At 40.0% G+C, this 18632-nt stretch overlaps 1 protein-coding gene across 5 annotated transcripts in view; it reads right to left on the bottom strand.

Moving 5' to 3' along the window:
* Positions 1-8384: 8384 nt before the first annotated feature.
* The window catches only part of MPPED2 (metallophosphoesterase domain containing 2), a 105506-nt gene continuing 95258 nt past the window's right edge, over positions 8385-18632 (bottom strand). For all 5 annotated transcript variants that reach the window (XM_084519438.1, XM_084519437.1, XM_084519439.1 and 2 more), the window contains 3 exons: positions 15303-15418; positions 13064-13177; positions 8385-9836 (listed from right to left, as the gene is read on the bottom strand). In XM_084519438.1, coding sequence (XP_084375564.1) covers positions 9718-9836; positions 13064-13177; positions 15303-15418 — 349 coding nt within the window. In that variant the 3' untranslated portion in view covers positions 8385-9717. The remainder of the gene's footprint in view (positions 9837-13063; positions 13178-15302; positions 15419-18632) is intronic.

The raw sequence follows: 18632 nt of genomic DNA, 5'->3' as shown, positions 1-18632 counted from the left end.
AAAAGGATGAAGCCTGCTGTTCCCAGCCCATTCAGTGGTGGCATACAAGGCAGTGCTCTCAAAAGCACCCCCAGAGCTGGTGACGTTAAAAGCTGCCAGCCGTAGTGTATGGAGCACAGGATGAATCTCCTTTTGGTGAGTAATGGAGAAGAGAACCAAATTATTGCATTCTGGCTCTTTTTAAGGACCTTTTTCTCATCTTGCCAAGCCGACTTCTTGCAGGCAGCTGCCTGACATTATGAACCACTGCAAGTTACAGTGTACTCCTCCGCTTTGCATACTCTCCTCTTATTAATATTTTAGGGAATGGTATGTTAAGAAAAGCCTGTTAGGACATAGGCTAAGAACAAAAGACGTGCACAAAATTGTGCATGGCAGTCAGTGATTAATCCAGGCTCCTGTGTTTTATTCTCAAAGGAGAACTTCAAGTATTTAACATAATGTATTTGTATCAAGTTTCAATCCTCTACAGTAAACCTATAGAAAATAAAATGTTTCAAGCTTTAAATACCAGCAAATCCCAGGACGTGGTATGTGAGACAAGAAGACATTTTCTCTGCATACTATTGCCTCCAAGCTCTTTTTTTCCCATTTCCCTCTCAGATAAAAGCTAGAATTAGATCCTGACTGTAAACTGAAGTCTTCAGCTGACAGCAAATATTCAGATATTGCAGGCAACTCTAACACAGCACTTTCTCCTATGACAAACTAGAGATATTCGAATTCTGAGAAATACAAATATTAAAGTCTATAATCTTACCTTGATGTCTGATTAAACAAACTTCTGCTCTATCAGCACTGGAGAATTTGGGTTAATTCAGTCCAATGAGTTTTGACGAGGCAAAATGGTGGACTCGCTGTTGGCTTTTTAAGTGCCTTTATCTTAGGGGAAAAAATGGCTATATCAGCTCACTAAATAACAAAACTGGTGAAATTGCTTATTTTAGTTGTCATTTGGACTAGTAGCAATTATGCTTGTAATAGTAAAATGAAGTTTTAATGCTGATTAATGAAGCCACTAAGCTGTCAAGACTGCTAGTAACACTTAGGGGTCTCTGGAGGCTGTCCCCTAAAATAGTTGGCATCATGCATGTAATATGGCTTTTTTGTAGGACCAGATGTGAAGCATATGGTGACCTATTATTGTAAGGATGAGCCGTAAGTCCTGGTTGAATTATATTGGACAAACTATCCAAATGGAAAGATAACATCCAGTGATTATTACAGGATCATAGCAGCTTTCTATAGCGTAAGGGACAATGATGGGCTTGGGAAATTGCCTAGCTCAGTTAATCATTCCTGCTTGATAGAGTAACGTTGATGCTCTTTTGTGCTTATTTATATCCTAGAAGAATGCCATTGCTGTGCGTGTGAACGTACTCTAAAGCACATTGCCACTACATACCACTTGTTGCCTCTCATGCCCACTTCTGCACGTGGCCCCACAGGGCGAGGGGCAGTCACAGCGTTCCCCAGCAGCAGCAGGAGCAGACCTCAGAAGCACAACTGCAGAGAGAAAATGTGCTGCAGTGCTAAAGGCTGGGAGGGTTAAAAGGACACTGTATTGTCTAGACCACCAAGAAGTAGGCAGAAACACTAATCATGTAATGAAACTCACTGCTCTTGTATGCAGAGACACAGTCCTGGTGCAGTCAGGCACATTTGGCACAATCGGGTCATTTAGCTGTTGGAGCAGGGTCCTTCGTGCTGCTGGCCACCCCTCACTCGCACAAAACCAGTGAACTGCTGGACTGAGCTCTCTGGAGGGCCATCGTGAGAGCATCGTGTCACCTGGCAGGAGGAATGAGGGCAAGACTCTTCTCTGAATTACTCTGTTTTACCCTGAATTACTCTGTTTCTCCATATTCATTACCTTTATCATTATCCAGTGCTGCACTCAGTCTTCAGTATGGTGGCAGGTACTATGCAGAGCAGAATATAATGGACTGCTTTTCAGTTTTGCTGCTGCCACTTTGTATTACTCTTTGGTATGATTCTATCGTTTTATGAACAGTTTAACCTATTTACTCATGTGTAAATGGACAATGGTTGAAGATTAGAGAGGCTTCATTTGCTACGAAGAGCTACTATCTTGTCTCAAAGGAAAAAGAACCAGCTGACCTAGATGGCAGCGCACATGCTTCTTACTGCGGATGTATCAAATTATCACCACAGCATTGGCCTATGGGTATAGTAACTAATAACAGAAGTGTGGCAACACATTGATTTTTAGAGACCAGAAAAAAAAATAAACAAGTATTTCAATAACTAAATATACAAATTAACACACAGGATGACTCATCAGCACATGCATCTTGTTTAATGTTCATTTCTAAAATTGGTTTTTGCAATTGCTGCTGGCCAAACTTACTTTAGACATTATGTTCTTGTTTGAATATATATTTGGAAGAGGGAGTAAATTCTGTGTTACCTCCCTTTAAACACTTCCAGTACTTCTTCCATTGCCATACTCTCATACTTTCATCATATGGCCCAATTTTTTGTGATGAATAATGCCTCCACAGCTTAACTGGCAACTATATAAATATTCTGGCCCATACGCATGATACTACTGAAGCCACAGCTACAGTTGTGGTTGTCTGCATATGGTTACTAGACTCTGGATAGATAATTCACTCCTTGGAGAAGTCTGTTTTCATAGTTACATAGCAGTCTCTCAAGTGCCAATGTGCTGGGAAAGCACATCACAGACAAAAACGTAATGACTGCTGACACCAGACCAGCTTTCCTTTTGCTCTGTATAAAAGCCGCCAAACTCTAAATCATCAGAGCAACCAAGCTGCTTACCTGCCCTCATTGCTCGAGCATGTCTTTACATCATGGAACTACATCTATCAAAACACAGCTTAAAGAAAAGAAAAAAGCATGGTGACTGACTGGTCTCAAAAAATTAAACTGGGATTAAGGTGTCAGCAAAGAATATTCCCTGCCCAACTAATAGTGCTTTGTGAACTACTTCACAAAGGTATCTGAAAAGCTGTCCGGATTTCATTAATAGAAACCCAAAATCAAAGACAACAATAAACTGAGCTTCAGTTTAAGCTGATACGCCTATTGAATTTCAACGTTTTATATCTCGAATAAATGATTATGAATAAGAATTTTGCATATTTGTTACTTTTAAGTCTACAGTAAATTCAATAGCACTTTGTAGTAGAAGTTGTTCTGTTGATTAGGAAACCTTAATCAATACAATTTAGCTCCTCTTAGGAACTGCCACTCTCCCAGCCTGAGTTGGGCTTCAGCCAGATTCCTCCTAGTGTCAATACAACGTTCAAATACGTTGTCTCCAAAACTCTCTAGATACCTCGTAACACAAAGCCAATAACAATGTGGTGTTACTGACAGAGCTGTAGTCATCTGTACCTTACAGTAATGTAAAGATTTTGTACTTCCTTCAGACCTTTTAAAGAATCTATGCTAGTGATGATCTTCAGAGAGTTTGAACTAAGCTAATTCATCACTTATTTGCCTGCTGAAGAAAAAACACAAGATGCACTTTAAGATGATTGATAAAGGTTTTGCTGTGCATCTAACATAGATTACTTGCTCTGTTACTAAAAGCCTGTTTTTACCTGTTTATCCTCACTCTATCCTGGCTTGATTAAAAATGCAGGAATCAGCTTTGATTTTTCTCTTCCATCTAGCTGAAAGTCTCCCCTGTCAGCCTATGTTCCAGGATCCAGGGATGATTATCACAGCAGCAGCTTTGTATTTGGGTGTAGTGAAGGAATTAGTATCTCCACCTATTTGCAAAGTGTACAAAATAGAAAATCGTAAACAAAGAGCTAAAACACTGCTTGCAAGATGCAGATTCACCTCTGTGAGATCTCCTGTGTGATCTTGGGAAAGTCAGTTAGTTTTCAATCTGTTTACTCAAAAGACTCCTCTCCCACCTTTTCAGCATCCTGTCCTTACAGGATGTAAGATTCAGCCTTACACCATGTGCACTGAGCTCCCAAACGAATCAGATCCATGCTGACTTTGGGCAATACTACCTACGTTCACAATTAAGACCAAGAGATAAAGAGAGAGAGAAGGAGAGAGAGAGAGAGAGAGAGAGAGAGAGAGAGAGAGAGAGAGAGAGAGAGAAGTTGCTCTCTTCCTCCAATTGTAGACTGACTCTCTGCAGGCAGTAAAAATATTTTGCTGAAATACTCATATGACAGTGAATGGTGAAAAGGCTTGTACGTGATATGCAAAAAAATCAAATATTTTGCATTGTTTCTTCTCTAACAGGAAAATCATCGCTGAAAGCCCTTGGCAATAGACTGGCATGTTTGAGTCACACTAATAGCAACAGCTGTATAAAAATAATGAAATTTGAGGAAGACTAAGTCTCAGTCTTTTATTTTAGACCTTTAAGTCTGCACTTTAAAGTGTGGGGTTTTTTTTTGTTTGTTTGTTTTGTTTATTTTTTTCATGTTTTGTAGTTTAGAAGTCTTAAACTCCTAGAACTCTAGCAGTCCTAGCTCCCCAGTTCATAAAGCTGACAAATCCTATTGTACCACTGAGCCATTTACCTAGATAAACACTAAGCACATTTTAGGGAAGACATGAATGTGGGACATTCATTCAGTTTTCCTAAACCAAGGTAAGTGTTTTTGTCAGACCCTCTCCCGTGAATGTAAGCCTTAGATACAAAGCAAGTGGGTCAACCGTGGAATAGAGATTGCCTAGAAGAAATGAAGGACTCCCCCAACTCTGTGCTATAACCACCAACAAGCAAATTTCCTCAGCAAAATTTAGAGGTAGAACAAAACAAGATGTATCCTTACAGCCACATCATGAATGAATCATTATAACACTGGCTGGCACAAGCCAGAGATGGAGGTATGGAAAGCAATAGCTAGATGGGGAAAAATAAATCAATATGGATGACTGAAATCCGATTTAGTGCACTAAAACTCCCTCAGCTTTCTCTTGCATTTTCTCTTGATTAGGCTGACAGTAACTGAAGTTGAAAATGTTAAAAACCCAGCCTTAGTCTTCCATGTTGCACTTAGGCTACGCTGATTTATTAGAGTCCCTTTCTTTGTGCTTCTGGAGGTCGGACAGTGCTTTGATGGCTGGGACTTTCTGCAAAAGTGCACAGGGCACCATCCTGTGAGGGCTCACAGCTGGAATAGGTGTCTAAGCCTGATTATAACATGACTGAATGTCAATTACAACAGTGATAGTGCATAAAAAGACTGGTTACTACAAATGGAGAATCTGCAAGGAAGTTAGGATCTATACCTCAAAAGAGAGACATGGCAGAATACATTGCTCTGTGTTGCAGGCTTGGCTGCACACAGCTTTTATAATGCGTTTCTCCTTCCGATAAGAAGTTGGTCACAGCAGGCAGGGAGAATGGAATTCCCTACCTGTCTGTAACTACTAGAAAGTATCCTGAAAAAAAAAAGAAAAAAAAAAAAAAAAAGGAAAGGGGGGTGGGGAGGGGTGTTGGAATTGGGAAAGGAAGTAAAGAAAATTCCAGAAGTGTAATTCAATCAGGTGTGGTCAAAAGCAAGGTCTTAGAGAAAGCCCTTGGGTCAATTTAACACCAAATGGAAGGACTGCAGAGTTTGGATGTCTCCCGGAGACTTAAATTATAGATGGTTTCCAGGAGTTTCCTTAATAAAATTTGTCTAGGGAGAAAATATTGATGTCAGTGAGGGGAAAAAAAAGAAACCTCTGATTCACGGAAAATGGAAAAGAGAAAGGCAGCTTCAACCAGGAGTTAGCCATCAATCTATTTCTTAGACACAGTCTTGGCAAAACCCATTCTCCTGGTAGAACTTGCCTGGAGTAGACCAGATTGATTTGACAGTCTCTTAGCCTAATAAATGCTTGACCTCAAGGTCTGCTGAATTCACTAAATTCACTATGCAGAGAGAATTGGGAACCAATCTCCTCTGGGGAGCATCCTGTTCTGCAGCCCTCCCCTGATAAAGGCCTTGACTGCTTTCAGCCTCAGCAAGACGACTAGATGAAAGCTGCTCTCAGAAGAAGAAAGGTTAATCGACTACACCGCTGTTAATCAATCACTTGGAAAGATTCAGCACTTACAATAGGTAGGTCCTTCTTCCTGCCAAGAGGTTCTTGCATGTTAACCAGGGACCATCTCCTCCAGTTTGAAGGATGAGCAATAGACAGAAACACAATCCAGAGAGATGCCAGGTGTCTGATCCAAAGCCAGCTGAAGTCAATAGAAAGACTCCCAGTGAGTTCAATGGACTTGGATCAGACCTCAGAGAAAGACTTATTATCCGAGGTTTATTCTGCACACAGACATTGAGCTACTTTTAGTAGTAAGGGATCCTTGAAAAGCAGCTGATTTAACGCCATTTTGCCTCCCAGTGAAACCAGACTTCTTCAAATCATACTGTGCCCTATTTACACTGATTGTCAGATATGGCTGACATCCAGCAAAGGAAGATTACCTGCCTGTGACAGCAGACAGACACATATACATTTCAAGGTCTCTAAAGAGTACGAAAAAAAAAGCCAAACTATCTCTGCAAATGTTTTCCTGGCCTTTTTGTAATTGCTGCTATCCAGAATGTTAGCTTTCTCGGAGAGGAGAAAAGGATAGGTAACTGTTGAAAGCATGATGGGAAAGGAAGAAACACGATTTAAAAGATACTGCCACGCGGAACAAACTCTGTGATGAACAAATGGTGGTAAAGACGGTGAAGCTGACAGCCAGAAAGAGAAAAAAAAAAAACACATGAGAAACAATATATTTTGAAAGTACCCCCTGAAGACTAGGGATTTCTCTAAATGGACACATATTCACCGTCAACACCACCTGATGATGAAGCAGTGACTGTCCTTGACGCTTGGCTTGTCTGACTAGAAGTCTCAGTCTGTTACAAATATAGGCCCTCACATTCCAGTGCAGAACCGCTTGGTTCCACCTGCTGCACTACAGGGCCTAAAAGCTGTAAGGGAAATAGCTGAAACCAAGAGGCACACACCTTGAAGACATACACAACGACGCGCACCAATTCTGTTGATTGCAGTCTGGTGCACACTTTTGCTTATTCAAGGAATTTTGCCTGTGATATTTTCTCACTACCAGCTGTCTAAAGGCAGACTCCTGGCTGCACTTACACCAGCCTCAATTCATCTGGCTCTGTCTGCTGCCAGAAGGCTTCATTCAGGCTGCTCACATTCTGGAGCAAAGCTGCTGACTTATAACTTTTGCTTTAGGAATAATAACCCAGTTTGCACTACGGAAAAATACCTGCAGAGGAGAATAAGCAGTCATGGACTGCTCCTGTCCTAACTACCATGCACATAGTGAAAAGGTAGGAGGTCCTTCAGAAGGCTGGAGAGGAATTCAGATGCAAGCATTATCCTCTGCTCTTCTAGGAGTTCATGGCACTATGAAGCATTCCAGGTAACAGATCCTTCTTCCTTGTGTGGTGACAACAAGCAAAAGACCAATGAAAGAGAATAATTCTGAGTGCATTATAATTTTTTTTTTGTGTGTTCCAAGAAAATGCTTCACCTGAGGAAGGACAGTCATTTTTAATATAGCCACGTTCTTTGCACATAAGCAGGTGACTAGAATATTGGTTTTGGCAATCTACAGCTAACTGGGGAAAAAAAAAAATCTGAATTTACATCTACAGTGAATGACTGATATTTAGTGACAATGAAATTTCAGTATCACCAAGAGACTTAAAAGCTAACAACCTGCTAAGATAAATGGGAGTACTCTATCTTACTCCACTTCTGCTCACTGCAGGTTCAGAATCATGAAAACACCATTGTATCTTCTTATGTTTCAATCTAGATTTTCACAGCTCCAAGTGCTATTTTTAAAGAAGATTCTGTTATTATATACTTAACTGTACTGCAGCATGACCAGCAGGTCCTGATTCATTTGTTGTTCTGCTGGCACACACTGAATCATAATCCCGTGCAGTTCTCCTGTCAGTGGTGAATTCTGCTGTAGCCACAGAACTAAGAACAGACCCAAATAAAAAGATACATTTCATCTATGACTATTCATTTCTTAACCCACAGTGGATGAGCTTAAAGTACCTGCAGCTCGGTACAAACAAGTGAGGAACTACAAAGGCTGCTGCCTAATCCATTTTTCCTCGTGTTGTCTGGAATGGGATCCTACAAGGCTTAACTGCACGAACTTGGTCGCACTGAGTTCTATCATCTTGAGACAAAATCTCTTCTTTCTAAAAAGAACGGAAAGATGGATGGCTTAGAAACAGAAGTAAAAAGTCTGAGTGCTTTATTGGCCCAACTGACATCCTATGAATGGTAAACAATAAAAAATCATGGAAAATTAGAAAAGCTGTTTCTTAATCTTATTGCTGTCCCCCCCAACGTTCATGCCAAAGAAAAATGCAAAATTCTCTTAAACCACATATTTAAAAATCTTGCAATTTTATTTGCATATAAAGGCCGCTAGATATAATATCACAATAAATTTAAAGAAACAACTGCTTTTCTAAATTCCATTAACAAGGTAACATAAAACAGAACAAAGCTCAATAGCATTTACAGTGGTAGAACAGAAATAACTATCTGCAACAATATTTTGTGCTAGCAAGATTGCATTTACACACAGTGCAAAATAAGAAAAAGAAAATAAAAAGACGAGAAGAATATTTAAATATAAAGGACAACTAAGCCTTATTTTAGTTAGGCTTGATTGTATCCATTTGACTCTATACATGCCTGAACTACGACAAAGATTTAACTCAGGCTCTTGAAGGCCTTGAGCACTTGGAAAATGTGTCACATCCTTCATAATTTAGATGTGCTGTACAGCATAATTTTGCAGATGCTATACTGGCAATATTAAATCCTAGCTTAGTTATAATGCACAAAAAATACATATATATATATAAATTCATATTTAAAAGGAGTCCGCATTTACATTTTTTTTAATTTTTTTATTATTTTTTTTTTACTGCGTGAAATGCCTGCTCTTTGCAGCTTTCACCCCCAGTTTTTTAAAGCTAAAATAATTTAAAAACAAACAATAAAAGGTAGACACCACATACAGGCTGCGGCTATCTATACCAGTCTTTAACGTATAAAGCAGGTAGAGACAAACAACTGAGAAGTCTATTCTCCCCTTGCTGCATTCCACTGTCAACAGAAAGAAGTTGACGTGTAGACATATCAAGAGAAAAATGGACCCCAAAATCTTGTCTGTACTACTACTACAAAAAAAAGTGATATAAATGGAGAGATGAAAAGCTAACATTTAGACCTAGGGAAAAAGAAGACACTTAAAAAAACCCCGACAGTAACGTAAGTTGTGCAAATTTGGGTGTTTTTAAATGCTGCCTATTTTTTTAGCTTATCATATAATATTAAAATAAGGTCTCTCACTTCTTAAAAGAAAGCTTGGCTGTCCTTTTGAGAACACTATAACAATTTACAATGGCAAATTTATTGAAAAACAAAATTCATTTTACAAATTCACAATGCTTTATCAATTTAAAATGGATGCTGCATTTCCAAAAAGCACAACCCTCTAACTTTTTTTTTTTTTTGTACCAGCAATTTACAAAAAAAATCCATCCCAAAACAAAAACAACCACAATTCTCTCCCCCAAAATGCTCCCCCCCCGCCCCAGTAATTTTGAAATAAACATGTAACAGAATGTAAGTTTTGTACTTAGAAAATGGCAGTTTATAGACCTTCCCCAGTTCCAAATGTGCAGTAGTGCTTCATGATCCTTGAGGGGTTGGAAGGTCAAATATAATTGGAGGATTGGTTGGTTGAAAGCTGACTGTACACGTTGAAGCATTGATGTAGGTTGTGTAACCGTCTGTCATAATGCCATAACCTGTAGGGAGAATGTGTCACACTTACTGTAATATAAACAAACGATGCTGCCCATGGGCAGCTGCACTGAAAGCTTGTTGCGGGATCAATGCTTTGGAATAAAATTGAATTAATCCCTTCAAAATGACATAAGCTCTTGAAAGCTGCCACAAAGACTTGAAGGAAAAAACGCAATAGACTGGATTTGAAATCAGAACTGATGCTTTTGTTTTATCTTCACACATTTTTCCATGGAAAATCCTCTGCTGCAATTGATTACAGCAAAACCAGAGACAAAAATCACACACGTACTTTTTCTAATTACTTAATTAGCACATTGTACTTTGCATGCTTGTAGTATCTGTCAGATAATAAAAGACCGATCAGGAACAGGAGATTTAGAAGTACCTTCAGCTCTACCTACAAAAATCCTTGCTGCCTCTGGGCAATGAACCAAGCTTGGTAAGCTTTCCCCATGCTAGCCTTTATCATCCAGGTCCCTCTCACAGGACTGCCAAGACGGTGTTCACATTGGCTTGTGAAACCTCAGAAACCCATTAGTAGCAGGTTAAAAATACACACACACACACACATTACTACTCATAAAAGCTGCTGCAAAGTATTTCTTTGAAAGTCTGTAAGTGGGTCTAACCAATAGTGAAAAACACAGGCACTGCTTGGTTCTAAAGAGGTCTTTGCATAAAAGAGGAGTCTCGTTGACTCAAAGGGGAGCTGCAGTTATGGCAGCCTGAACAGGCCAGGCGATTTGAACCCAAATGTAGGAATAGACTTGACAAGAAGAACACAATTAAAGAGATTAAGTTCTTTACAAGGAGACACCAGTGAAAATCATGACTAAGGAAAGGAATCTCTTGCTATAAGCATAATAGAGCACTGGAGGTCACTGGATAAGCACTGGCTTAAGCAGAAAGTTGAGGTTAAAGTTTAATAGATGACTGCTTTTCACTATGAAGGGATCCTGACAGCTCATTCCCAAATAAATGAAGGACTAGCCAATATTAATCATGGGATTTTTCAGCATGTCAAGGCCTTGACTCCTCAGTAACACTACGGCGTCAGGTTCAGGAGGCCGGAGACTCTTCTCAACCTCCTGAACATCTGGCCAGCAATTGCCATGTTCAGGACAAATTTGAGCACCGAGCAGTAATGCCGCTTCACTTCTGGCCTCTATCTTCTCTTCCACTTGCCACACAGGAATAGGATGGAACAGCCCAGGGCTGTGCACTCCAAGAATTTTGGGCAAGTGGAGCAAACTATTGACCTGTGAACTGAATCACACCTGCGTCTCCATTCAGGCAATGGGATTCTACTATGTGAGAAAATGAATGGTAATAAAAGCACAGAAACGTCTCCTCTTACAGACATTCTCTCAAGGACATGGAGACGGGGCTCCAGTTCCATCGGTGGAAGAGATCCATTGTTTTCAGCTGATATCCACCAAAAGCGCACAAAGAACCTAGAAAAAGTCTAGGATGAATTTGGCACAAAATGTACCTTTTATTTTATTCTTATTATTAAGAGTTTCATGGAGACAGAGAACTTCCCATTGCTAACCCACAAAGGAAAAATGTTTTTCTTTTAAACCAACGTGATACAGTACAGCTCACTGCTGTCTGAGAGCTAAGATAAATCCAGCTACCTACAGCGTCTCTCACAAAGAATAATCACTTCAGAATTGCTGCACTTTATTTATTTGGACTGGCAATTTTGATTTAGATCATCTTACAGTGGGGAAAACCTTGTTTGTGGTTGGTTTTACTTATCAACCAGGACAAAAAGCCTGCACGATCAAAATGTGTGTATAGCCTCCCTTCATTTAAGAGAATGTAGTGTGCATTCATCTGAGCTAGAGCTGGATGAGAATTAACTGTACTGCGAGGTGCTGCTCTGAAGAGTTGACCATTTGTTTCTGTACAGGAACTGGTAATTCTTATGTCTTCTGTGTAAGTACTAAGACAGGATTCTAACTTGTTTTAGTATTCTTGTAAGAATGCATTTGCACGTTCACTTTTAACACGTGCTACCACCCTTCCTATGAGATTTAGATGCGAGGTGCTGCACGTGGCTCCACAGTGCTTTTTCAGAACCATCTCTCACATTAAAATTCCTTTCTCTCCCATTACTTAAGAATATTACAACTAGAAGTTTCAGCATCCCAGGCAACTACAAAAGCTGCATTTTTGTGTTTTAGCTGGAAGTCTTGCTGTATTCAAATACTGCTATCCATGCCGCTGTACTTAAGGTCAAGTCAGTATTTCCATTACAAACTCCTTATTTACAGACCTTTATAAACCATGCGTAAAATCCATTTCATGAAGTCATGAAGGCTTTGGAAAAACCAACAATACTAGTTGACCAAGCTCTCTTTTTTTTTTTTTTTTTCCTTTTTCATTTCAGAAGTTCTCCAAATCTGTGAGCTTACAGAGAAGCTAATTAGAGTCAATGGAGAAACCTCCAGGGGGGAAATATAAAGCATTTAATGCATAATTTTGAGTTCTAGGGTCACAAAGTCTTACACTCTCTCTCTGGCAGACCTCCTAATATTTGTCTCACAGCCACATGAAAGCTACAAAATTGTATTAAATATTTAAATATCTCCAAAATATACTTAATCTCTCATTCCCTCCCACTGCCACAAACAGAGCTTTTCATTTCTGATCTGGTACTGACAATGGGCAAATCTCTTCTAAAATATGAGGCTGCTGGAAGCTAACATACACAGTATGAACTGTACTACAGGATGCTTTTAGAAATGTATGCAAAGTGAGTTCTGGCAATCTCTCCTCCTGATGTCTGTCCTCCTTTCTGCTTTTCCTTGCATGCCGAGGGAGGTAAGCTGAGACAGTAAGTTGTCTTCAATTTTCTAGCACTTTTCTTGGCTCCCGCACTTGGAATAATTGGAATAATTTTAATTTTGGCTTGCATGTGTGGGGAATCTCATCTGTTTCTCTAACAAAGTTTGTCAAAATTTACATTGCTTTCAATTAACCTGTGTAGAACAACCTTTGCACAGTGAAAGATGTAGGTGGCTAAATGTAGCACACATTCCTGAAACAGCCTGTTTTAATTCTGGCATAAATTTACAAAGTGCTGTGCATGCAATCACTTCCCTCAGTTCCCTCTCTACTTTAGTCCAATATGCCAATACCCGTCCCTTTGCAATGCGTCATCCAGATGCACTCCTTTGGAATTAGCCTCAGATCCAAGAGGAATAGCACAGGTCCTTACCTTCATGGATTCCACCAAAGACGTGGAGTTTGGGCCTTACTCGCCTCTGCACTGTGTTTAGCAGTTCCACACAACCAACTCTCTGCAGCTCCTTTGGAACCCAGTCTCGAAAACCTGAAGGCAAAATGCAATCAATAGTATTAATTTTCTCTATTCAGGTAAGGTTTTACATAGTCTTTCAGGAAGTCATAATTCACTGAAGGTTTATTACCATTATCTACACTCATAACCTCTCCATTAAAGCACACAATGGCTTTTAAGCAACATTTCACTGTCACTTCGTCTTCCTTAAGATTTCCCCTCTCCATATGCATTAATATTTTTCTGGATGTGATTTGTTTTTTTAAACTATAGGCTTAAACTCATCTTCCACCTTCAAACCCTTGAACATTTTTTCCCGGCACTGCTGATTTTTCTTCCCTTTCCCCTGGCTCTCACAGCGGTCACCTTCCCAATTCAGTGAGGTGGTCCCTCCAGAAGCAAAATACGTGAGGAATTTCTGTTCTACAACCTGACACCTCTGCCACCCCAAAGATTTAACACAGCCTTCCACAACTTCCAGAGGGCTGCGAGCATCAGGTAATGTCTGAGCCCCCAGTTAGCAACAAGAAGCAATGCATATTCAATTAAAGCATTCATTAGCATCTGCAGCATCACTGTATTTCTCCACGAACCCAATTGAGAGCAGATGGATTAGCAACCCATGTAAAATAGCACCCGCGAAACATCATAAAAGTGCTTGTGGGGTTTTCTGCTTCTTCGGGAAAATAAACAGATTAAAAGAGTGCTATTCAGAGCGCTGGTTTGCAATATCCGGTGTGCTCCACTGTCAGCAGCTGGTGCAGTGCTGCTTTATCAAAGCAGCAGGCAGGTAGCTCCGGGAAGCTTAAAGTGAATTTGCAGCACTATTAAAAGAGCTCCTAGTAACCAGGATATAAGAAGAGCAATAAGTATATTATTGGTCAAAAACTTTTTTTTTTTTTTTCTCTGCTCTTAGCTCTCCTTCGATTGCTGACTCTTAACTTACTATGATGCAAAATAGGCATTAATTCCTGACTCCACGGTCCCTGGGAGAGCACTGAGCCAACCTGGTGGCATTTAAATGCTACTTTATACTGGCACCGTGCAATTCTGAGAACTGGGGGTTTTCTTCTTTTAAACTCACTACCATCCCAAAAGTCAATGACTTCATGTGATCGTGTGATGATCTGACCCCTTGTATTTCTAAACAATTTACTGAAAGCCTGGCAAAATCACCATCTATTAGCGGTAACGGTAATGAATAAGTAGCTGGCACTTCTTCAGCCTGATAAGCAGCATTGAAAAAAGGCAATTCTCAGTTGTAAAACTGATTGAAATACTGAAAATATGATCCTAGACTGTTTGCTATGTGTCTTGAAGAAAAGCAACACATGATGTGTGATAGTATCTTGTAGGGTAAAAGATAGGAAAAAATAGTGGAAATTTTAAAATGGTTTAGTGAGCACTTAACATATGCCCCAAACCAAGTACTTCTACCTCTGCTGAGCGATCCTCATCTTAGCATCTTTTTGAGACAACCAGAATTTACTTTATTGCAGAATTACTATGAGATCTGTTATATCTGTGAATTACACACATGTTCAGGACAAGCAAAATGTAACTAAATGGAAAAATTTCAGCTAACTCATGAAAAAAATTTACACATTTACATAGCTGTCTTTAGTTTACAATTATCTGAGGGCGTAATTCATTCTTTCACAAATTTACTTTAAGTCAATTAGAATATGTAACAGTGGTTTTACAGATGTTATGCTTAAAAGGGAATTGTAAAGGAGAAAACATGACTACAAGCTCTTGAACTTTTGACTGCATACACTAAAACCTCAAAGAAATATGTCATAGTAGGGGGGGAAATGTTTTAGAAGTTTAAGCCAACCTCTGAAAAATCACATGGGATTGGAAACTGTCAGATGAATATTGTACTTAAACAAAATGGCCATGGAATTGGATATATGATATTCCCTAGCTTGAGTTAAACAAAAAATGTAATTGAAAAAAACACCTGGAAGCTCAACAGATTTTGCTAACCTTAATCATCACCTTACCCTTCTTTCAGAAAGGCTTTTTAATTCATAGTTTTGAGTTAGAGTGAATTACAGCACATGTTATGGAATTACTAATTTTGCTTAGTTGGAAGGTAAAATTCTCATGCAAAAAAAAAAAAAAAAAAATCACACACAGCTTTTGTTTCACTTACCAAGGGGAGGTCCATGTGTCATTAGTATATCAATACCCTCGGGGATAAGGTTCCACTTGTCTAGCAAAGACTGACCTCTGGGTAGGTTAAAGCCCCATCCATTAAACCACGGTGTCCTTTGGGGAAAAATAAGATGAAGTGCATCAGTGCAAAATAAAAATCTCTTCCCTTCTCCAATTTTTCTGAATTACAGTAACTTCTGCAGCACAGAGACTACTTGCAGACAGCCTGTTCGAAGGGAATGTCTCTACAACAAACTGGTTCAAGTACACACTGATCTGTATGTTTGAATTTAATATCCAATGATCTTTTTGTACCTCAGGAATATTCAGCTCTGGGGGCATTTATCCAACAAAGAGAAAGGAGAAAAAATTAAACAACACAAGCTCAATCTAAAGCTTACATTTGGGGATGTTCAAATACAAGAACTCCTAACTTGTATGATCCAATCAAAACAATCAAAACCCTCAGTTTTTGGAGGCAAGGGAAAATTACAGCACAAGGCATCGAGTGGGTAACAGTTCATCAGGAAGACAGCGTAACATTGTGGATATAAGCACTGTGTACTACAATATTTCACCAAATTCAAACTTCCTTTGTCTAGCACTTTTAGTATCAGAACGTTTGCACATAACTTGGCTTTGAAGCCCCGAGCCTCCTGGAGGCCTCGATCAATGTTTAGCCTCCCAGTAACTTTTTTCAAGAGATCTTATCACTTAAAACTCATTTGGTATTTCTTAAGAAAAAGAGATCCTCAGGTTTCTCCATCACAGCACAGCATTGTTCTGTGACATTTGTTTATCCATCAACCCAGGCACGTAATGATAAAAAGCTTACTTTCTTAGAGTACTTTGTCAAGGTATAATACCACAGTGAGTGGTCTTGATGCAATTTTAATACAGTAACGTCTTTCCTGATCAGGTAAATCCACAATTGTTCTTAAGAGGCAGTGTTTACAGCTGTTATTTGAACATTTTGGGTAGCTGTTAGAATTAAGGTATTTGGAATAGTTTTCATCTGTGTGCGTGTTTCTTAGAGTGTAGGCAACAGAATTAAGACTGGGTTGCTTCATTTTCTAGGAGGGTTTCCCTGTACCAGCCATAGATATTTGGGGCCATCCTTCTCAGAGTTCAAGCTACTCCTGCAGTCTTCTCTGTACTGCAGTTGTGAAAAGAAAACTTTCACGTTAAAAAAAAATGTGGAAAAGCATACCTGTTAAATAAGAAAGATCATTAAGAGTCCTACATCACTTCATTATGGAATCTGCCTTCTGCACCCTCTAACTTATGAATATGTTCAATCTCAAATACGCATTCAAGTGGAAATTTCCCGTGGAGATTACATCTCTATTTTATTTTATTTTTTTGTAATTAAAATACATACTTTGCTTGCCAGAGAAAGTAATTTGACCAATGAAAGGTTTACCCAGTTCTAAGTACACTCAGAGTTCCTGACAATCAGCAGTAAGGGCAAACAGCAGGCACTACCAATACAGGTGCAGGAAGGTCACAGCTACAAATCACAGACACATCCTCCTCCCATGTGGTCCTTCTGAGCTAATGCTTATATTACACATACATAGGAACTCGTTCAACCTAATAGACTTCCTGGACGTTGGAAGAATGGCAAGAAAAGACAGGAAAATTAATGCTAGTTAAGCGTTTTATATAAGCTATGGGCTCCTCGTGCATAGCAAAGAAACTCCAGCTCTCGCTGTTGGCTTACTCTGCACCATCTGAAAACCTGAAGAAAGATCTTAAGTTGTTAAGTGAGGGCAGTGCACCGCAGAGCAGGTTTGCAAGCAACTGAATTAAAAATGAAACGTGTCTGAACTTCAGCTAAATCACAACTGCTCCTGCTTTGCCATGATTCACCTTTCTGAAACGTCTAAATTAGGTATGAATGTTTCCTTTCCTGTAATGTTCCCACGTTTTAACATATCAAGATTATCAAAACCCTCAGGGCTGCAGTTGGCTAAACATTCAGCTGCTTAAAAAAAACAAACACACGGCACATAGGTTGAACTTTTCACTATCAATTAATGATTCTTTCCCCACTTGCATTCCTCCTGCAGATAGTACTGTACTTATTATACCATAGTTAAACCTGAAACATGAAACCACATCTGTGATCTCTCTGGAGCTCTTTGGAGACTGCAACCACGGAAAAAGCTGCATTTGTCTGCAGGTTTTTTATTTTATGTTATTCTTAAGCACTGAGGGAGGAGGAGGGGAATCCGAGTTCCAATATATTCTTCCTTCACCAGCCTCTGTAATTAGCTGTGACTAACAGCCACCACATGGGAACCCACTTGTAAGAAAACTTTCGAGATGCCTTCCCCATTAGCCAGCCCATGCACGGAAAAGGCAGGAATCTTTATTACACTCAAATCTTTTCATAAAAAATTAATAAATCGGGAAGATGAGAGGGCGTGACTGGAAGAACAGCAGGGTTCAGGCTCCGCTCCCTGACTCAGGCCTCGCTGGGGCCCTGCTCCGGGCCTCGCAGGGAAACCCACAGGGCACGTTTGGAACAGCACCGTGAGGAAAAAACGGCACAGGGTCATGTTGGGATGAGATCCCATGGAAGAAGGTCACCCCGTGCTTGCACTACGCTGGGTTGTGGTGCAGGCGAAATGGAGTTGATGTGCTGCGAATCCCCTGAGGGGCCAGAGGAACGGCTGCTTGTCCCCAGCGAGCGCTGAACGGGTGGAGGAGAGGCAAAGCCCGCACTGCAGGCAGGTAGCATCCTATCAGCATGTGTTGGACGGGGATATTGCACTCCAGGTATGGCCTTTCGCTGCATACTGAAGAGCTAAACAGAGTCACACGCAACTTTTAAACAATCTAGGGGAAAAAAAACATGCACACAGATACATACAACGCCTTCCTGAGCTGATTACTTGTTGGGAGAAGACCCCTCAGCTCCAAGAGGATGTGTCTGTGATGTCCTTTGGCTGCACCCGCCTATGATAAGGTGCAATCCAGTGCAAATAATTATGCAGAGGATAATTAGGCATTCGTAATCATACTTTAAGACCTGACATATTTTTCCTTCCTATTACGTTCGAAGTAACAGAGTTCTGTGAACCACCAGCGCCGTGAATAGCGTGCTTCATTTCTAAATAGTCAAAAGAAAAGAAAGCGATCAACTGTTGAAATGTCACAAGGGAGGCGTAGCCATAAAAAACCGTGGGAATTCATAATGAGAGAGAACAAATGATTTTGTCATTTTACGTTTGACGGACCAGAACACTTCCTCAGACGCACCGCACGGCACGACACGGGTCCCGCTCACGCACCGTGGCAGCCCACGGCCAGGAGAACCTAA

The sequence above is a fragment of the Aythya ferina genome (genome assembly GCF_964211825.1).
Source record: "Aythya ferina genome assembly, chromosome: 5".
Taxonomy (NCBI): Eukaryota; Metazoa; Chordata; class Aves; order Anseriformes; family Anatidae; genus Aythya; species Aythya ferina.
This window is presented reverse-complemented; position numbering and strand designations above follow the sequence as displayed.